General features: G+C 45.5%; 1 protein-coding gene across 1 annotated transcript in view; it reads right to left on the bottom strand.

Moving 5' to 3' along the window:
• spata5 (spermatogenesis associated 5) overlaps window positions 1-22,968 on the bottom strand; it is a 97,645-nt gene that overhangs the window by 11,088 nt on the left and 63,589 nt on the right. The window contains exon 17 of the mRNA XM_035161052.2: window positions 6,801-6,965. Within this exon, the coding sequence (XP_035016943.2) occupies window positions 6,801-6,965 (165 nt within the window). The remainder of the gene's footprint in view (window positions 1-6,800; window positions 6,966-22,968) is intronic.

Raw genomic sequence — 22,968 nt, 5'->3', positions numbered from 1 at the left:
GGCAGAAGGGCTGCAGGGGAGGAAGTGAGTCGAGGTGTTTCACAGTCGCTCCGAGCTACAGAGGTGTGAAAGGCTTTTTCCTCGCAGCCTTTGTGGAGCTGTTGACTGTGTTTTCAATGTCGACTGTGTTTTTCTGAGTGGCAGCGTGACCGCTTCTGTGGTCAGCCGGATAGAAAACAAAAACACACACACACACACACACCACACACACACAACACACACACACACACAACACACACACACACACACACAAACACACACACACACACAAGGCTGGAGGTTAAACCACATTTTGAAAAGTCGCTGCCAACTTCAGACCTCGTCAGACACGCATTCCACTGTAGCTGACATGTTTATTCGATGATGATTACAGATCTTTTCTCCTCCTGAAGTCCCGGAGTGATGGCGTATATATATCTATATATTTTTATATATCTACATATATATATAAAAAATATATATATCAGCCTCGTACATTGTGTAATGTCACTTTTATTCGAACAGCAACACGTTTTGTTTTGTCTGATTTTTTTCCGCGCCTGTGTCCTTGGTGATACAAATCTTTGCAACAACAAATACCGGGTCGTAAATCAGACAGACAACACACGGAGCCAGAGGAGGAACAGCCACAACCACAACAGGTGTTAAGAGGAAACCATTTGTCTTCCTGTGAGGGTGGTTTAGCTCCGTGTGAGAGTGCGTCATGCTGGTGGTGGTGGGTTGTGTGTGTGTGTGTGTGTGTGTGTGTGTGTGTGTGTGTGTGTGTGTGTGTGTGTGTTGTCACGTAGGCCCTATTTGTGATCAAACTCTATTTAGGTGTTTTACTTGATGAAAACAAGCTTCTGTAAATCCACCTTTTCTGCTTAAAGGACAAATCTGGTATTTTCAAACCTGGGCCCTTTGTTTTATAAACGTAGATGCGTCAAACTAGTTTTTATTCTGGGTCTTTGCAAAGAATAAGGCAACATCACACATGTCTCGCTTAATGAGGAGAATCATTCTAAAGTGTCATGACACGAGAGTTGCTTCAGGAAGACGGAGGTGGAAGCGTGAGTGAGAGAGAGAGAGTTGGGGAGTTTAGATTTTGACAGAGGGAAATTATTACGGCTTAATCTTAAAGCTTTTGAATTTGCTGGTCATCCCAACTTGTTTGAGTTCACGGACGAAGAGCTCCTGCAAATTGAAGAGCGACAAAGGAAAAGAGAGGCAACATGGTGACTTGTTGACGAGAAGCGTCAGAGCTGCTCAGTGATCGAGCAGAAGGTGAATATCGAGCATCACAGGCGGCACACTGACGCTGTTGATCTGCCCGATTCGAACGTTCTGCGTCGGAACAGACTTGCTCCTGCCAGTGTTTTACAGAAAGAGAGAAAGAAAACAGAGCTAAGAAAAACAATTGCCCCGGTGAGTTTGAATGGCCGTCAGCCAGGCGTCACAGACGTCCGGGCCCGGACCAGAGCGCTCTCCCCCTGTCGGAGGGAGAAGAGGCTACGGAGGCTCGGGTTCAGTCAGAGGCATCTGTGACAGAACACAAACATATTCTGATAACGTGCAAAAGCTGCAGCTCCAGGTTTTATTGAAATGCCGTCCGACCCCCCCCACCCCCTCTTTCCCTCTTTGGATGTTGTGAAATCCCGAGGGAGGGCACGCAGCAGCCGGGTTGGCACTGCCTGTCAGTTGTCGTCGCCTCGGCGCGTTCTGCATCTAAACGGCGACTTCCAGTTCTGGCCGTTCCGCGCTCACGCAGAGAGATCCCGACTTTTTGTCAACAACTTGTCAGGATCTGCTAAGTGCTCTTTGCTGCGGTGTTTTGGCACTGCACTTCCTGGAGGTCACCTGCCAATCACGCGCCACGGGGAGGTCTGCAGCGTCCACGGCTGATGAAGAGCTGAGTTGTGCACTCTGTGATTATTATAACTTTCTTTAAAGACCGTGTTTCTCTGAACAGCAGAAACATGTCCTGCGCAGTCAAGGATTTTTTGCAGAGTAAGCAAACACACTTCAACTGTGTTTATAAGTTTATAACAGAATAAACATTTATTTTCATTTCAGATGTGGACTCGGTGATGAGGCGCCGTGCTCATTTACTTATCACTTCACAAGCTGGACTGAATTATTACTTATTATGTTAATAAGGTTTTCACCCCTTGGTTGTTTGTTTGTCAGCAGGATTATGCAAAAACTGCTCAACAGAATTCCAGGAAAAAATGCATTACAATCTGGCCTGGATCTGGACAAAGGGGCGGATGCATTTTCATTGATTTCCCAGGGAATTATTCATGAATCTTTATGAGAAACATCCCTCGGGGAAGAAGGACATATTGATCGAGCAAATAAATGACTTACTACACACTTTACTATTCAGCTGTACACTTTTAATCAGCTCCATTTAACCAAATAAGTACTTAACAAAACTAACAAATGAGTGAAAATCTTAAAAGGTTTAGTCGATTTGGAGTCATCTCATTTTGTAAAAAGGTTAGAAATGGGATGATAAACGGATCTTTGCAGGATCATTACTTCATTATTTCTCTTTTTGATTCAGCTAAAGTGTTAAGAAAGTATCTCTAAACAGCTAATGATAAAAAGAAGGATTCATAGTAACAGTTGGTTTAAAAGACAACGTGAAATTTGCAATAAACCCATATTTAAATAAGGATTGGATTAACCCAAAGAGAGCAGCTTCAGAATCAGGGATGAAATATGAGCAACTGCTGTTCGTGCTGTCTTCAAATACAACTTTAGAATCTGTATGTGTTTATGTTTTTTTAAGAACCTTCAGGTTGGAAGTAAATCTCTGAATATCTCAAATAAAAAAAAAGTTGTTGTATCGACACCCGAGAAGGTTTCAGCTTTTCAGCGAGATTACAAACGTGGCCTGGAACTGACTCTGTGCCTGTGACAGGCTGCGATAAATCCTCCAGGTCTTTTCCTGTCGGGGCTTGATCATAAACAGAAGAGAAAAAAGAAAAGCAGGGAGAGAAGTGGAGAAGCATCACACCTTCCTTCAGCTGCAAGTTAAGCCCTCCTGCTTCTTCTTCTTCTTCTTCTTCTCCTTCTCCTTCGTGACAACACTGCGATTACAGTATCAAATGTTGCTTCTGTTTGGAGGAGTGATGGCAGAGGTGAGGAGCCGCCAGCGGTTTTCTGGGCTGAGCGTGAGTTGAAGGTGTGTGTGTGGTGTCAGTGGAGGGTTCAGTGGGAAGGTGAGGGTTGGGAAACCAGGTGTCACTCCGGGCAGGTAGGAAGACAGGTGATTTTAACAAGCTTCAAGCTCTGAGCTGACAACCACGTCCTGCGACCCCCACCACCTCCTCCTCCTCCTCCTCCTCCTCCTCCACCTCCTCCTCTGCCTCCCTCTCTCCTCCAAAATAAGCCTGAAATCCCAGGAATGTAATTAAAGTCAAAGCTTCAGGTCGTCACTCTGCCAAGACTGAGGCCTGAAACGTGCTCAATGCAGCCGCTTGTGCGTCGCCTCCGCAGCCATGTACAGTTTGCTCCGTCCGTAAACACCCGAGTATTAAACCCCTCTGTAACCAAATGAAATGTGGAGGTGAGACAAGGTGACAGGTTTGATCCCTGTACCAACAGAATAAATCTGGGCAGGGAAGTGGTTTGAGATTCAGCTCGAGCTGCAGCTCTGACTGTCTTCACCTGAGCGACAGATACAGACCGCGAGTGTTTCCTCACAGTTAAAACGGCGTTTTAAAAACAAACACAACAGAACTGATCTCCGTCCATACAAACAAATCCGAAAACACATATCACATGACCATTCACGTAGACCAGGCGTGTGCGTACAGGTGTAAACAGGGAGCCCATTGTCCCAGTTCCCATGCTTCCCAGTTCAGGTGCCGCCTCCTTCGGTGGATGCTATTGTTTTGTGCATAATTTCGAAAAAATGCATTTTCAAAAATATAATCTGTACAATTGTTTATTTAACAAATTGGTAAAAAGGTAGAATTAAAGAACATATTAGGAACTGAGGTCTAGTGGATCTTGTTTACTGTAAACTGTGGTGACTGGATTTTTCCTGCAGCAGGAAACACAAACACTTTTAGGTTCTTTTAAAGATAATAACCAGCTTTTTAGGGTGTTTTTAATAAAAAATTAGGTTTTAAAAAAAGGACGAGGATCCTTTGAAATTAAACCTAATGATGATGGGAAAGCGAGGCCCCTTGACGTCAGAACTCAAAGCCTCTGAGTGAGTATCAGGATGTGACCAATCACCAGTCTCACGCTGTGTTTGGACATTCACTTGCTTATTTACATGTTGATTTGATGCATTTGTCCCTGGGCGCCCTCGTCTTGTAAACACATCATTATGTGTGAGGAGCTGTTTTCTATATCTTGTTTTCTCTCAAACTTCCCCTCAGTGATCAGGGGAGTTTTAAGTTTCACCCAATCTAATTTGATCCATAGCGTTGGTATGTATCTATCAGCATGACTGTGGCATGTCTTGTGGGGTTTCAAGAAGTCAACGGCAAGTGACTGCAAAACTTCCATTCCACAGATGAGACTCTATACCTCAAACCCCGATGTCAAACCCAACACCTGATAGCGGGGGGTTGGTTTCCCTCTGCATACCTCCTCCAGGTGGACGCCTGCTTTAGGCTGCTCTTTGGGTGGGGGCTGCCTCGTCAGGACTCAAGGAGCAGGAGCGCTTGTACTTTGAGGATGTGAGCGGCGGCAATAACCTCAAACTGCCTTCAAGAAGATAATAACCTCAGAAGAAAAGATAGAAAACACATCAACTCCTCTCAGGACCTGATCAGACTTGATCAAAGTACTGATGAGCAGGACTCGCTGGTGGAAAGGCTGGTGTGTTTGTAAATGTTGAAGTTCCTTTAAATGAGGAATAATCTACGTTAAAGTAAGATATGCTCTGTGATACACTGAAATAAAACTAATCTCCTTCAGGACTGTATGTGCTCTGATCAACTTCCTGGATCCACCTGCATCCACTTCAAATATGACAAAAAACAGGAAATTGAATGAACTGAATCAAGGATTTACAGTTTGAAGAATCCAGATAATGGCCTTAACACAAATTGGACCATAACTAATTCAACTTCTATAGGATGAAGCTTTAAATCCCAAATCTAAAGGTGAACTAGGATTGCACTTTACATCTTGGAATAAATATCAGAGATTAGACTAAAATCCAAATAATACAGATCACAAACTTCATCAGGTCTCAAACCTGAGCGGCTGAGAGGTGATTCATTATTTAGGTGATCTGGGGCAGGAGAGTTACTGACTGACGCAGACCAGTGCGTTACCTTCGGCTCCATCTGAATTACCCAGTCGACGGACGAGGCAGGGGGAGTCATCAAGATAACTTTATACTCTCTACGCCCCAAAACCCCCAAATCTGGATGTAAAAAAATCTGGTGTTGTTTTATGTATGAACCCATCTGGCCATCAGATTCAAACCCAGAACCTTCTAGGTATGAGGCTACTTACTATAACCACGGCACAAATTTGAAAAGTAGGTATTCGAGTTCCTGCTGTCTTACGGAAATGAATGAAAGAAACACCGACTAAGAACACATCACAGATCCATGTGTACTCAGCAGTACTGACAAACATGTCACACAAAAAGAATGACTGGGACAACAATGAAATCTGTGTTTTCATAACCTGCCGCGGCACGTCTGCGTCCGACTCGTTTCAAAAAGCCTTGTTTTTCGGAGGCTGTCAAAAGACAAACACGACATTTCTATCACGTCTGTAACTCTTCAAGTCTAAATATACAACCGGGATTTATATTCAAGGGGGAAAGATATACTGTTCATCTTATGGGAATGTTTTTTCTTCCTGTCGAATAGTGTATGCACTATGAGTCACGTTGAAGGTCAAAGACAAACACAATTTCTCTGACAAAGAACAAGACAGAGATAGAGAGAACCAGACCCAGAACATAAAACTCCCCAAACCATCGAACTCTGCCACCGGAACGCAGCAACTGGTGGAAACGCTCTTTTACAAAAACCGTTCCCTATCTCTTATCGTTTCTTATTTGTCCGTGTCCTGGAGGACAGTAGCAGTTCCTCTGCTCAGGAGAGAGACGAATCTGTCACACAAAGACGTGTTTGTACGATTACTCGCAGTCTGCAGTGAGATCACGAGGGCGCTCTGTGACAGAGCACAGACACGACAGAGACATCATGGAAAAGCACGGTAACATCTCTCAGACGACACAGGCACAGTTTTTTTGGTGTGGGGGGCAGCTGAAGTCACAAGGTACCGATTTAATCATACGAAAGCAGGGTTGCTGGTCTGAATCCTCGTTGCACGCACTATTTGCACGCCACCTTTCCTGACAAGAAACATAAGCTGTTTTCGAAGTTCGGACATTTCCCAGAAATCTTTTCGAAGTGAGAAATGTCAGAGGCAATTGCTCCTGACACTTTTCAGCCTCCTAGGAAATATCTGTGTGAGCCTACTTTGGCTCTTCTCCACAATCAGAACAAATATTAAAACTGCTGCTGTGTTAAAAGATAAAAAAACAAATTCTGGTTTGAATCAAGTTGTTCTTGGGGGAAAACTGCAGCACAAGTGTTAAGAAAGATCTAATTTGACTGAGGAAACTTTTTGAAAACTCAGGCAGAGACATTTGCATCTGATTCCAGTGAGTGAGACTTGAAATTCTGACTGAAGATCTTTTGACTCGTTAAATAAAGAAGTCATTCCTTTAATATCATAAATCTAAAGTATTTGTCTCGCAGGCTTAATGGTCGTGGCTGGTTCAGTGTTATAATGATATTATTATATCATTTAAAAGCAACGTAACTCACCTCCGCTCCTGAATATTTGTCTGTCCGTGTGACCAGGTCATCTACAGACACATTTTGGGCCACAGGCATGTAACGGAACTGGAGAGAGAATATCTCCTGTCGGGTCGGAGCATCTGGAAGAGGCACGTAGACGATTCGGTCAAGGCGACCTGGACGCATCAGAGCCTGTGGGACGGAAAGAAGACGGTCAGGGTCTGGTTTACTGTCATATTTCATAAAGTGTCACACACAAGTCTGACAAGTTAAGGCTTCTGCATCAATACTGATCATCGGTGAAATGTTCTCTGGCTTCCTTTGGGTGTAGCTCTTTATTTCAAACCTTCCCAGCACATTCTTTGCACATGGTGTCACAGAAATACCGTCAGGACACCAGGACTCTGACCTTTGACCTCCTCCCTGCTTGCTTGTTATAATAGAGATGTGGAAACTGAATCTTACTCCACTCCGGAAGTGACTGTGTCCTTTTTACATGGGACCATGAACCAAATGCCTAAAAGGCAAACTGTGACATTTTAGTTTTCCCCTTCTTGCAGTCGGCGTGGAGACAGTGTTGACGTTATCTGATCAACCCTCCACTTCCTAAAGATCACATCTCCATGACCCCAAAACAGTCCTTGAGTACCCGAAGCCGTCGCTGTCTCGCTTGTCAGACGTCATTAAGTGGCAGGCGCCTCTCACACACAGACAAGCAGACGGACAGACAAATATGCGCCGTCTCCTTTCCACAACCGTGACAATCTGAGGCACGGCAGAGTATTGTTTGGATTGGATTGCCGATCCCCTTTGACCAGCCAGCCAGTTCAGGAACAGCAGGATTTGTAAAAGAACAAAATGCATTTTCATTTGCCCGTGAATCAGCCTTTTCAATTTCAGCGAAGCATCAACAGAAAAAACAAACATCAACTGGAACTGACGCTTTCCTTGTTGTTGCTCTTCCAGGATCCAGCGAGGCCTGGTTGTAAAGACAGTGGAGTCCCTGGCTTTGGGCCAGACAGGCCACAGCGGGGCTAAACCCCGGCCAGCGGAGACAAGGCAGGAGACACACGCAGACGCAAGCCATGCAGGAGGTCACGTCAGGAGTGATCAGTGAAGGTTGGAGGGAGCGGACCAGCAGCCTTTGAACTCTCACATAGTCCTCACACTGCGATTCCTGCACAACAGGAGCAACATATCCCTCTAGCCTGACAGTCTCCGTGTGTCTTTTGTATCGTTGCACGTAGACATTTACAGTATGTCATCGATGCTGCTGCTTTCGAACAGTACGTGATTTCCGGGTCAGTTGCTCTGCACATTTTCCCTGAACTTTTCAAAACCAGGTTCCAAGTAAAAATGTCTAAAAAAACTGTGGAATATGTGCAGAAAACTCACAACGAGCGAGCGGGTGTGTCGGTGACAATTCTAACACATGACGGACGTAGAATCAGAAATGAAGATGTAAAAGAGTTCCCACACACTTGGAACGACGACAAGATTCAAGAGCTTTTGGCAAAAAGGACCAACGCCGGTGTCGATGTGCTGTAAACAAAAAACACAGACATTTTCCTGTTATTGTGAACGAGTCTGACCCGGACTCATCTCCTCCTGCGTTTTTTTTATACGTGAAACACAAACTCTGTCTGAAAACGGTTCGTGTTTGCTTGATGAGAATAACAGAACAATACAACGGGACAATAGTCGCATCCTTTAATTAAAGGTTCCATCAAAGGTTCTTTGCCGTGTTACAATTTAGTCCATCTGCTTGCAAAGTGTGCCAGATGCAATTTTAAGAGTTTTGTTTTTATGGTTTTCTTTTCTCTCCCCTCTGGACAATTTTCCTGCCTTTTATCTGTTGCTTTTCTGTGTTCCTGTGTATGTGTGTGGAATATGAGAGGATGGAAACTGGAGACAAACATTAGTAGCTACCCTCAGGTAACCACAACAGAGCCATGGCTGACAAAGGAGCAATGGATCATGAGAGGAAACGTCCTTGTTTTTCAGGCCTCTGGATTCTTCCACTCGATTGAGGAGAGGGTCTGGCTGTGGGTGACAAAGTATCAGCATGAAACGGACGGAGAGGAATGACGTCACCGCGAGTCAAAGCGAGGAAAGGGTGGTTTGTTGTGGAGACCTGCCGGGACACGGATGGATCAGAGGTTTTTAGGGACTGCAGTGTTAAATTAAAGGCATCAGGGCTTGAGACTTGGGAAACTTGATAAGTTGCATCTGGCAAAACGACTACAAAACAACACACGTGAGAGTCTGTTGTCTCGATTCTTCCCACAGGTTCGAGGGTACTGCAGGTTGGTGTGTGGGGGTTGCAGTCTGTGGATGTTTGTCACAGCAGGTCGAGCCAGTCGCGGCAGTGTGTATTGCACGGTACAGAGTACGTGCCAGGGATACTTCCTGAGTTGCTCTCCCTGGAAGTATTTGGCGGCTGCATGCCAACACAAACCTGCTGACCCCCAGCTAAACAACTCACACATACAGACCCATGCACACTGACACACATGCATGAGCGTGCATGTGCGCACACACAAATTCCTGTAAACACTCTTTGGCTTGGTCCCTTTAATTTCAGATCCATTTCTCCAGAGCGAAGATGCCGCCTGCGACTTTATCAGCCGTTAATTCTCCCAGCACACATTATGGACAAGTGCCCCTGGCTTCCAGGCGCTCGGGCTGCGAGGGTTCCAAGGCGCTCCCGAAAAGCAGAGCCGACCCTCAGCTTTCAGATTGCTAAACTCATCTGACTGCCCTGGAGGGAAAGAAAGGCTTTTTTTCTTTCCTCTCAGCAAGAGCAGGGGGCCCATCCATCACTTAACAAGATACACTTCCTGTTCTCAAGGATCCAGGGGTGGGGGCAGGAGGGTTCGGAGTCAGAGGAGGAGGAGGAGGAGGTAAGGGGGGTGGACCCCGAAAGACCAATACTTGGCTTGGCATGTTGGGCAAGCGTTGATGGGCTCTTTTGTAACAGCATCATTCCACCTGAAGTCTGGGCTTAACTGGCAGAAGGCAAGAGGACAAGGAGGGAGGGAAGGAGACAACAGAAGGAGAGGAGGTAAAGCTGCCGAGGGACCCAGACAAACCACTTGAAACGACTGCAGGAGCAAAACCCTGGAAACAAACACAGATAAGTGGCGTGGGAGACAGCAAACCGCCACCGACGGAACGCAGATGGATAAATTCTCTGTTGTTCTAACATGAGTTTTCATGATGGATTGCATCCACCTTGTTGCACCACTGACATGATAGGCATCATTACACACGAGCCATTAGTAATTAGAAATGCCCCTAGGTAAGAAATACCAACTAGCTTTAAGTCAACACCGAAGCATTTATACACGACTGAAGCTGGTTGAATGCACACGGACGACTGCGCTGCGCGGCAAAACCAAGCAGAAGTAGAAGACGTTTTGAAAAACAACAACAAAATACTAAGAGGGGCAAAAAAAAAAGTCCTCATCCGCTTTCTGTGCGCCAAGTTTCACTGCCGATAACAACAGTAATCATTCCAGGCATTGCAATCCTCCTCAAGAAGTGATTACCCCCTAATGACAGACGACTTCCTATCTGTGAAGGCCGGTACCTCTCCCTAACCAGTGAGGAATGCTGGGAATCTTCTCCTTGGAGCGCTTGCTGCCGCTGAGCACATTCTTGGCCAGCTTCAATCTGACCTGCTCAGAGCGACGTCTACAAAGTGTTTACAAACGGACGCCCCCGCACTTCACGTGTGTGTCTTTATTCTTAGATACCAGCTCAGACACGGTGCGTGCTGAATCAAGATCAGATCTGCTTTGTTGCTCGCGCTTCCCTCAGAGCCAATGAAAGGAAACACTGAGTCCATGATACTGAACATGATGACCAAGTTCTTCCCCTGCACATCTGGTGGAATCTCAGTTCTCTTCAATAACCTTTTTTTTTTGGTGCTTTTTTTCCAACGTGCAAGACGATGGCAGGCTGTCTGGGTAAATAAGTGGCTTGCCCGGGGAGACGTGAGTTGACTTTGTTCCCCGCCTGAAGGCATCTGCTGTATGTGGTTTCCTAACCTGTCAGTCTGCAATCCTCAGAGGCCTCGGTGAGTCATACCAGCTCGGAGATGGGCCACCCTGGATTTATGCAGAACACACGGCAAACAAAAATGCCCGAGTGCGATGGGAATCAAAAGCTCAAAGGGAGCTCAGCGGGGTCCAACTCTGGAGTTCGGATCCGGGGAAACTGATACAGGGTTCTGAATAAATGCTAGTGAATGTTGGCTATTGTCGGGTACAGGAAAAATATTTTTGGTATCACGGTTACACTGAAAGTAGAGTTTGCTGGTAAATCAGTGAGAAGTAGTTACGAGTGGGTGACAAGGTTGCGGCCTGATGGAAATCTCATCCTCCTCAAGGAGAAGCTCAGTTTCAAAGAGAAAACGTCTTGTTGTTTTCAGACTTACTCGACATAGTTGAATCCAGACTCAGGTTTGTTTCCTCTGCGGTTTGGGAGCCAGTGTATGAATCTTTCAGCGATTGTGCAACAGGCATTCATGGCAAGACTGCACGGCATCTGTGCACCTCTGGGAAATATGCTATTGTAGTCATTGCAATGTTTGATCTTATATGATGATTACCGATAGATACGGTCATATCAGTGCATGAGGCCATTGGCTTTACATCTGGTGAGAACTCTGGGAGCATTTTGGAGGCAAAGCCTTGTACCGTCATGTCGAGGCTACGTCCATGCGTTCCACACGTGAAACGCACATCATGTGACGCCTATAACAGGAAGCAGATTATCTAGTCTGCAGATGGTAACTGATTCAGAAAATACTATGAATGAGAAACCACAATTGTAAGAGTAAGAGCAGGGATTTCTTTTCCTCGGAAAAAACAACAGCCTGGTTGCACGGCTGTGATGCAATCGCTCTCAGTAGAGATCACCTGGATTTGGCAGCTGCCTCCCACCGAACTCTCAGAGATAACGGCCCCATTGCAGAATCAGCTCTGAGACTGTATGAGAACAACTTTAAATTCACCCCTCTGCTTTATGTCGTGTACAAACAGGTTTTCTACCATATTCTAGTTTTTCAGCTCCTCCAAATCATACGTACACCCGACGTGCAACCAAAGCAGATTCACACCGTCCACTGAGGGGTTATTGCACAACCTCGCCTCCCTGAAAAGATGACATAATTCTGAACAAGGCCACGCTGTGTTCAGAGGGACACTGGACCTGCTTCATGTCAGGCCTGATTTTGATGTGGGAGAGGATCAGAGGAGGAACGGAGAGTGGAGAGCGAGAGAGTAAATCAGAGGCAGAGGGGGGGGAGAGAGAGAGAGAGAGAGAGAGAGAGAGAGAGAGAGAGAGTGGAGTTGGCAACCAGTCAAAAACATGTGAGGCTTTCACTCTGGATTTTGCCCTTGAGTCAAACTTGCATCCGGCAGGCGAGGCCACCGTGTCCAAGAACTAAAGAACTCTGGCGCTGTTAACCCCCTACTGTCCCACATGCACTGCACAGCCAGGGGAAGTCAGGATGTGTGGTTTCAAAGTGAGGCATAAACCAAGTGAACAGGTGATACTGTGTCGCAGCAAATGACTTTTGCAGCTCGGCATTCGGGGGAATAAAAGAAACCAGCGTGCACATAAAGCACAATGCTCCGGTTATTATTTTATTATTACTGATTTCAAGCTCTTCTGTACATTTAAACTTTAAAACACTTTTACCTTAAAGGCCTTTTTTTGGCCAACGTGTACGTAAAGCAGTAACTTCTACAGGAATGCCTATAAAAAGATAATTACCTCCTTGGAGGAGGTTACGTTTTCGTCTGTGTTTGTTTGCCTGTGTGTCTGTTAGTTCGCAGGATTACAGACGACTATGAAACTTGGTGGGAGGATGTGTCGAGGGTCAGGGAGGAACCCATTATATTTAGGTGGGGATTCAGATTTAGGGGCGGATTTGGGAATTTTCTTTTTACTTTCTTGGAGAATAGTAAAAAAAGAAAAACAGGCATTTTTAGAGGACTAATGTTTATGAGTGTGTGCAGATCCAAATAGAAATCTGGATCTAGTGAATTTAAAAGTGGTTTTTGAATGGCACCTTTGGGCCTCGGTGGAGGTATAAGCTCTCTGTTTTTTTTATTTAGGTGATGATTTAATTGTCCCTTCCAAAGTAAAAGTGGAGAACTGGCAACACAGTGATCGCAAGAAACAGTTAAGTGTTTTTTATGTTTTGAAAAAGTTTGGGTATCGTAATTCTACTCTTTTTTAAAATATATTCTTTATTTAACTCCTCACGTTCCTTGACAAGTTGGTAGAAATGATTCAACACACAATGACGTCCTCTGTAACAAAGCAGACTTTTCCTTTAGGACGAAGACAGTTTGACATTTTGTTCTTCAGTGACGTGAATTTACACTTTGTATTTTTTTATAATGAGTGGCCCCAGCAAGAGTCACAGAGGCGTGTGTGTGTGGTGTTGCATAGCATCATTACGGAATTACACGTCACACCTCTTTTACCTTTTATGGCGTGCGTTTGTGTGTGCGTTTGTGTGTGTGTGTGAGGGTCAGCATCATATGGAGACCAGGTGAAGGGCTGAGTCGGGGGGGGGGGGAGGAGAAGAGGTAACAGCAGCTGTGTTGCTCTGCTTTTGGGTTGGAGGCTGAGTTGAGGGGGGGTCCCCCGCCTACAGCTGCTCCGGGGGCCGCAATAAAGTCCCTGAATCTGTCAAAACAATCCCGACTGGCCGGCTCTCACACCTCCACAAAAATAAGAAATGGCAAAAAGTAACTCTTGTTTTGATAGAAATCGGTGGGCAGAGTGTGTATGTATGTGTGTGTGTTGTGTGTGTGTGTCTGTGTGTGTGTGGGTAGTGTCGCTCCACCAAGGTGAAGAAAAGCAGAGGAAATTAGGCCGAGGCCATGTTGAAATGTCGAATCATTGGAGCCCAAAAATAAAAAAAAGCACTAAAGCGGCTGCCATAAAATACGTGTATGTTTGCTTTACAAAGAGGCGTTTCCTGTGAGCTGTCCGCAGTTCGCAGTTTAATTCCACGGGGCATGGCGTTTGGTGTAAACTCGCCAGGTCTGGTTTGCATAATCCACCCCAGAGCCCGTGGGCACCCTCCATTACTCCCCGGGCCGAGTGGGTGTCTTGGACCAAAAAGCAGAAACAATCAGTGACTCCTTCCACTGTTCAGACTCTTTTTCTTCCCCCATCACTCCCAGCTTTCAGTGCCAGTATCACCCACCAACACCCTCCTGTCTGTGACACCCCCTCCACCTCTCAGGGTCTTCTGCATCTCATCTCAACAAGCTCCAATCTTGTGTGTTACAGAACAACTTGTGCACAGTAAATATCTTCTGTGTGGATCCCGACCTGGATACATGCATGAAAAAAAAAACTGATAAGCAGTCTGTTGACACACACACACACACACACACACACACACACACACACACACACACACACACACACACCTCCCATCCCCTTCCTACACCCACGCCTCCCCCCCTCCCCCCAGAGACAGACTGCAGGTGCCAGGCCCACCTCGGGGTCCCTGCTGGGCTCTCGTTAGGCCCGGTGCCATTCAGGCGGCTCCTAACACGCAACCCTGAGTGCTTTGTGTTTCTCTGACAGCCCTTGTCGTCCTCTTCGTGTAGTGGTGGAATTTTTTTTTTAAAAAAAGAGAGAGAGAGAAAGAAATGAAGAGGACTTCAGGGATTATCGCTCTGAAGAATCTGACAGAGCCACGAGGCTGAGATTCACCGTATACTTACTGCACAGTTTTAAAGGGCTATACCACTGTTTCCTTTTTTTTGGAATATTGCAGCGCATTTGCTCGATGACATATTTCTATTATTGAAGCTTAGAATTTACAAAGGCTTAGCATTTCAGTTTATCTTTGTTATTTCAAGACAGCCATTTCTTTTCATTCATTTCTATTTAAAATCCCGAAGAGACTTTAAAACTTGCTTTAGACATGACATTCGATCACAATGAAAATTACAGCGTCGTGTCTTTCACTGTGATTAATCACCTGTTGCAGGTCTCTGCACATTTAATTATATATCGTGGCGAAAATAATGGAAACCGACAACTGCCTGGTGATTAAAACATCCCTAAACTCCCACGACGAAATTCACAGAGTTTTGTGGAATTCAGTTGTGTAGTTTTTACGTAATGCTCACAAACAAACTAGAATGGAACTCAGTGGAGCGCAGACTTCCCCCAAGGCCCAGCATTCCCCTCAAATTCAATCAAGCTGCACAGAATTACACTCGTAGATATCTGTCCCCGAAATACGCTGATTTATTTCATCAAGATCCTGGAATCATCGTATCGTCACTGTATCTGTATCTGTATCATCATCATCATCATCATCATCAGGAACTGGTTTCTGTGACCATCACACAGACTGAACATAAAGGTGTATAAAAATGAAGGCTCCCCAGAAGTGAAGTCATAAACCCTGCCTCCACCATGTTAGTGGGTGGGACATACAAATACAAAATAAAAAGTGAAAATACATGTCAAATATCATGACTGACAGCTGACACTGACTCGTGATTGGTTGCCTGCGTGTATCGATGGGACCTCGAGCCACGCTCCATCGTCTGATCGCTACTGTGCAGACTCCAAATGAGGTAATCGGCGCAAGATGGCAGCGTTTGTATCATGGATATTTTGGACAGTGGGAGGAAGTGGTGATGCTTCGTCCATCTTTGAATACAGTCTATGGCCCATCATCATCATCATCATCATGATGATGATTGTCTTTATCACAAGGCTCAGGTCAATGTTATTCTTTTCAACCTGTTTCTAACACCCCTGTGGTTTCACACACACACACAGAGAGAGAGAGAGAGAGAGAGAGAGAGAGAGAGAGCCTTGAAAGCTCACATATGCTGCCACTCACAGATACTCACCGAAGAGACAAACATAAACAGGCACGTTGCTGAGTGACAGAGTCGACTCGACCGGATCAGTTTCCACTTCCGTGAAATCTAAACATTAGCTTGTTTACCCTGATCCTGAGCTGAGACTGGGCCCGGTGGAGAGAGGGGGGAGTGTGTGTGTGTGTGTGAGTACGTGGGAGAGTGTTTATGTGTGTCCAGAGAGGGAGACAGAAAATAGGGGGACACGTTGGTGGAGTGAGACAATACCCGGACTGAGAAGGAACAAGACAGGACAGACAGCGCTCTCTCTCTCTCACCTGCCTAATCCCTCCACCATGATGTCAGCCATGACACCTTCTCCACAGCTGTCTGCACAGGCCAAGCAGTGCTGACGCTATCTGGTGATTGATTGATTGATTAGTTGATCGACAGTAAATCGACCAAAATCCTGATAATTGACCACCTGTCATGTGTAAAAGAACATCTGCTGCTTCCAGTTTTTTGCATTGGATTAAATGGTTTTCTGTGTTTTTGACTTTTGTTAATAAAAAGTTTTATTAACATTAGAGTTTAGGAAGATGAATGTTTTATGAACCTAATGTTTTATTTTGAAGCGTGGGTTAAAAAAAAAACTTTCCCAAAGATTTAATCAAAGCTTCTGACTCTAGAAACCTCGAGTACAACTCAACTGTATCTTCGTCCGGCTGCACACAAACAATCTGAGCCGCATGCTAAATGTAATCTACAGCATCAGAGCAATTAGCCACCTAGTGCAAGAGATAACAAGACGGGGAAAGAGAGGGGGGGGTGGGAGGAAGAGGAGGAAAAAAAAAAATCCCCCACCCAGCATGTGAAAACCTGTGTCAGATTTCGCCACAGACAAGGTCACCCTCTCTTGGTCTCGCCTCAATGCCCCGGCTCAGTAACTGGATCCGGCGCAGGACGGTGACGAACCTGTCTTTGTCACAGCCGAGGTGCCCACTTGGTTTACATGATCATTGTGTTTACAACACCTCCGCATGTTTTTTTATGTCTTCTCCCTCGTTTTCTCTCCACGTCAACCTTTTAATTTACCTGCGGAGGGGAATCGTGGAGTCGTGTGTAACCGTGCACAGCTGCGAACACCTCTTCAAACGCTCCACACACTCACACGTGTGCGCACAAACACAAGAGAAAAGAAAGAAAAGCTTGTACCAATTCCAGAGCCAAAGCATCATCATTGATGTTCTGCTGCACAGCCAAGTTAACACTCGGGATGTTTGTAATTGCGCTGCCTATGAAACTGCACTGTAATCCCTTCCAGCTGCCTCCCTCACTCACCCATCCGCCCTCCTCTTCCTCCCGCTCGCTCCCCTTTTCGGAGAAACTGTAGCTGCGGCTCTGAGTATGTTTTCCATGGGCCCTGGTGGATTCCTCCTGTTGACAGCGCCAAGCCTTTTATGCATTGAAAACACAGTATTCTCTTTCAGGTGGGGAGACGATGGAAGGGAGAAGGGGAGCTGGTCTGTGTGAGGTGGAGGAGGTGGCGGTGGAGGAGGTGGTGGTGGTGGGGGCGCCAAGGACTGTCCCCATAACAGACTTCAAACTTCAAAATCTTGGTCCCCATCTCCTCACAGAAAAAGAGAGTGAGAGACAGACAGTGAGAAGGGAGGGGATGAGGGATCAAGAGGAGAAGAAGGGGAGGCAGGAGAGGAAAGAAAAAAAAAAAACAACAACGGCACAAAGGAGTGCGTAATTAAGACAGGAAATGGGAGAAGAGAGGAGGGCTCTGGGGGCTTTCAGAAAGAGGCTGGCTGGGGTCGCTTTTCCAGAGAGCAGAGGAGTGGGGCTGATACCCGAGCCGTCTGAATGGAAATCAGATAATCTGTTAACACAAGGCATGGCCCAGATCCTGCCTGCAGACTGACATGGATAGGCCAGTTCCTGTTCCAATCCGCTGCGGTGGCACAAAGTGTTGCCAGGGCAACCAGCTGTTCCAGCCAAACTTTGCCTCTCTCTCTCTCTCTCTCTCTCTGAGCCGGTGACAAAAACGACAGGTGGGACTGCGGCGAGGTGAAAACACAAACGCTGAGACGACACGGGCGCAGGAAGCGAACAGCAGCCGCCGTGTAAACAAAACGCTGGTGAACTCAGTGACCAATGAGATGGGCTGTTCTTTTAAAGGGTTTCGACAAGAACAATGAAAAATGAAAGTTTCTGACCATATTCATAGTTTCCCATGTTTGCCCACACATTTCTCATGAATGTTATTTTGTTGACGTGCTCTGACGGGAGACGGATTCGTCACGTACGACTCTCTTGGAGGTTTCTGAGGTTTTTCCATGATAGAAACTTTTTAGTCGAGAGTTAAGGGCAGAGGCCGTCGCACCTTCTTTAAGACCTAAAGAGGCAAAAGTGAACATGGTTTATAGAAACAAAATTTTAGTGATTGATTTGTTTCGAAAATTTCTGTGTCCAGAATTATATTTATTATATTTTGAGCACCATAAATCGAAAGAAACTAGAATTGCAATGAGTAGAGCACATACCAGTGCCACGGCCAAACATTCCCCTTAAATTCAATCAAGCTGCAGCAAATTACACAAGCTCATATATCCACTATCTTCTCCCCCTTATGTCCCCTATACGTGATGCATTTCATCAAGATCCTTCAATTAGCCCGGGCGCTCCCACGTGAGGAGGCTTGAGGCGTCCTGCAACATCCGAAGGTTTGGTTATGACCCGGTTCTTTGCTGTGTGTGTTCTGCATTCTCTCCACATTTCATTCTTACTGCACTTTATCAATACAGGTGAAATGCAGCAATATATCTTAAAACAAAGATCCATGAATTTTATTATCTTTGAAAGTTGTCCAGAACTTTAATGGGTTCTTTTCTGGACCCGTGTCCCATCATTCCACCAGGTTCTGTGAAACTCTGCACAGGAGTTTTTGCGTAATCCTGCTGACAAACAAATACATAACCACCTTGGCGGAGGTGGATATCGTTTCTGCTCCATTGTGTTGTGGTGGAGACAGAAGTCTCAGATTGATATTAAGAAACCTAAAAATTGGATGAGTTGACGCTACGGTTCAGTAGTGGAGCCAGAGTGGACTTATTAGTCGGACCAGGTATCGGCCATAACGTGACTGGTCCACATAAATACAATATGGACATTATAAAAATTAATTGTTTCAGCTACCAGTTACATTTATTCGGTCAAAGCACACGGCCAGCTTGGGTTTTAGTGCCGCGGCGGTACTTGGCTTCATGTTACCCGACATAAAAAAATCATTTCAAAGCGCGATACAGTTAAATGTAGGAAAAAGTGAGCGGATAAGTGAGTTTCAGTTAAAGTTAAAGTACAGTAACAGGAGAGATTAAACCGTATCTTTCAAACCAATGGAAAACAACTGCAATTTGATAAACTGCTGCCACGCACAACGCAGGCTGCTACCGTTGCTAACTAGCCATAATATCACATCTGGCTAAGTGATCAGATTTTAGGTTCCGTCTTCTATGATTTAACTCACACGCGTTCTACATTTACACAGCCTGAAACACTAAAATCTCCCGTAGCCAAACTCAACAGTCGCTCTTTTCCACACTTCCACAAATAGTAGATTTTACAACTTTATGCTCATTTACATTTTTGTGTGCTTTGTCACAGTATCGTTTGCTGCAGCTCAAAAAAAATAAAAAAAATAAAAGGGGGCCAAAACCAACTAATCTGCCCCAACAGTGGTGTTGGTCCAATGAGGTGTTGGGATCAAACTCTCCCCACAGTGCCATAAAAATGTTATTTACAATGGCCTGAACAACTTTATAGATTCCCCTGGAGGTGAACGAGGGGCCACGGCCTTAAATCAAGGCTGGTTAGAGGTAGCGTTTTTAACCCTTTCTCAATTTAAAACTGCGTTCATATTTTAAGAGCGGCGATTTGACAACAAGAAGGAACAAATCTCTGGCACTCGAGCTCCCACCAATTGACCCACGTTGTTTCCTAGACTCCCCCTTTGATTATCAAATAGCTGAGCTGGAGTAGATGAGGGGAAAAAAAAAGAAGTAAAAAAAACCCACCACCTACAGGACCTCCACCTCTGCTCCCACTTCAAGAGCGAGGCGGTGCAACATGCGGCGGCGTACCGCAGCTCAAACTTCCCCTTCCTCTTGAGGGGAAGCCATTTTATTGTGTTCCACTGAGATAATTTCCAATCCTTTAAATGAAAGGGTTTTCTCAGTGCTCTGGTAATTACTAGATACACAGCAAGGGTCTGGCGAAGGAGGGGGAGGTACAGAAGGGGGGGGGGAGGAGAAGAGAACATGACAGGCAGGTATTAAAATTCAATGGGTGGGGCAGGAAGGAAGTCGAGAGAGGGATGTGTTGAAACAGAGAGAATGAGGGAGGGCTGGAGGGAGGCACGCTGTGCTGCTATAGCCTCCGTTTGGGGTTGAGGAAGGACATGTTTATGGTCTGAGGGTTGGGCCATTTCTTCAGTTTTTTTTTTTAATCCAGTGCAGCGATCCTGTGCCAAGTGCCAAGGACACATCTGCTCCTGGGCAATCCTTTGCCATGGCGAGGTGATTTATGTGGTGATCACCAACCTCTTTTTCCTAAATCACTGATCTTTTTTTAGGAACTTCCCATCAGATTTGGAGCAGCTGAGCGGAGCTGAATAATTCTTTCAGACAGCGCAAATTACACACTGCGCTTCCTACTCGGGTGCGTTGAGGAATGTCTCTCAGTGATGATGGAGAGATTGAAAACCAAAGCAAACTGTGAGGCGCACATGCAGTTATTCACCTCAAAGGTTTCAGGATACACTGGCACGGTTTCACAGAGCAGCTCCGTGAAGCGCCTCAGGTAAACACGCAGGCCAACGGGGCAATTGCGGGGGGGAGGGGGCCGTTATTAGGGTTACACACTTATTAACAATTGCTGGTTCGCAGCTTGTTGGAAATGGATCAACTTTAAAGTCCAAGTTCACATGGCAGCAGAGATATCAACAAACAATGATTAAAAACATTTGAAGATGTTCCCCGGTGTTCTCCAGGCCCGTTCTCTAACGTGATGAGCTGCATGTAGTGTGACAAGTGTCTTTCCCTCTATACAACAAGGAGAAACTGACGAAACCAAATCAACAGACGACTGGACAAGTGACAAAAGTTTTTAAAATGATTAATTTCTAGAACATCTGGATGGTGGAACTACAGTGTGTTAAATGTTTGGTATCGAGTTTGTTAAGATGGGGAGTTTTATTTTGAAGTGATCCCACTTCTCCGTCCTCTATATTTCTCTCTATTCTACTTTTTCATTCTTTCACGGTGCTTCTACTATTTTTTACTATTTCTAAGGCTTTGTGGAGAGCAAGGAAAATGGTAGATATTGATTCTGTTTCTGCCATCTTGGTTTTTTGAAACCAACCAGGTATGACTGTGTATCTAAACCTATCAAATGTTCTTTTTTACAAACCATCAGGTATCATTTACACACTTTCCCCTGTGGTCCCTGACCCCGGAGAATCGGCCCTTCAGACGCCCAAAGAGGTCCCGGGCTTGTTAAAAGATCTCCTGTTGAGGGCCTGGTGGAAAAGGTGTACTTTCAGCTTGTTACGTGACACGGAGAGGAGACAGGCCAGAGGGGAGGAGTGGGGGTGGGGGGGGGGGGGCTGTGGGGTCAAGGCACACAACAATGGCCCTTCTCAAGTCGGGAGGGCCCATCAGTTAAGTGTGTTTTCCTGCAATTTGAGAAAGTGGAATCTGGTCAAATTGGTTGTTCTGCTGAGTTCCAGTTGCATGAGTTATGTGAGCAGGGGAGTTGGAGTGGGGGAAGAGGAGGGCAGGGAGGAGGTGAGATTGGGGGTGTGTTCGAGGGGGCCGGAGCTTCCTTAATTGATACTTTCAGCTCTTCCGAAACACGAGCGAAACCCTCAGAAGTGCTGAACAGTGGCATTCCAGGTCAGACTGACTGTCTCCATGGCGACGGTCTGGGTGTGGGGTGGGGTGGGTTGGATGAGGGAAATGGATACGGTGACAGGTCAGCACCACGAGCCACACGACACACTGCAGCCACAAGGTCACCGGACCGAAGCGACGCGGGATGAGGAGATTTGATACGGGCGGTTTATTCAAACGGTCAAAGGGGCCGACGCGGCGTCACAGTCGTTCTGCACAGACTGGAAACCAACACGTGGAGATTCGTCGTTAATCAATAATAACGCTACAGCGTTCACTGTCGGCTCAGACGACCGATACGTCGAGTCGGTCAAACATTCCTGAATTATCCATTGATATATGGGCTTGTTGTCCTGTAATTTCACTGTTCAGCACAAACAAACGTTTCTCGACACAAAACACAAAACAGCGACAACTTGTTTTAGGTCCAGACGACATTTTGGCTGATCTCTATTAAAAGCCATCTGCATATGAAAGCAGATAAATTAAAGCCAATGCATTTCTGTCAATCAAAAACACTGTTTTAAACTGTATTTTACACAAACAAATGTATTTTACTGCTGCGTTTAATATTTGTGAAATTTGGCATCTTTTATTTACTTTCTTCAAAGTAAAATAATGCAAAAAAAAAGTGTTGCTTTAGTATTGATTTCAACTCTGTTTCATAACTGGCAAAAAAAAAGAAGGTATTATTTCCAAGCCAGCATACCGAGTAATAAGACCTTAAATGTGAACGCAGCCAAGTTTTCATGTCCTACAGACTAATACAATGGAACAAGATAACACTTGTACAAGCAGGGAACTACAACAGAGCACGTTGAGCAGTTCGAGGAATACTACAAAGATTTATGGATGTTTTTGCATGTGGGCCCCTCGAGCACATGACGCCGACACGAAACCAATCAATCGAACAGAGCTGACCACCGACGGGAGGCATGTGGAGATCTCAACAGTAAGAACTGCATTACGTGCAGGTCCCATCTATTCAGTCGACTCAGCAACGCCCTGTTTGCAGAGACATATATCCCACTTTTTTTACAAGGGGATATTATTTTACAGTCGCCTGACCTTGGGTACGTGGAGTGAAACACAACACTGCCCACCAGTCTATTTCTGTATTTGTCTTACTGTAAGCTGCCGGTAATTGAATCATGCTCTCCAGGACTGCTACACATGAACGGAGCTGCGGACGCATTCGCTCTTAGTCACAGTGGTTGAGAACAAGGCATAATCTTGTGGCTACTGTGTTTAGGTCGTGTGACTCCAATTATGTTTGTTTTTCCTTCGCCGTGTTTCTATTACTCGAACTGCGAGGCTTTACGTGTCGAGTTAAGTTCCCAGACACTGGAAATCAGGTGATCCGTATTAAAGCTTTGTTCT

The sequence above is a fragment of the Hippoglossus stenolepis genome, chromosome 7 (genome assembly GCF_022539355.2).
Source record: "Hippoglossus stenolepis isolate QCI-W04-F060 chromosome 7, HSTE1.2, whole genome shotgun sequence".
NCBI classification, from domain to species: domain Eukaryota; kingdom Metazoa; phylum Chordata; class Actinopteri; order Pleuronectiformes; family Pleuronectidae; genus Hippoglossus; species Hippoglossus stenolepis.
The sequence above is the reverse complement of the archived record's forward strand: the minus strand, read 5'-3'. Positions and strand labels throughout refer to the sequence as shown.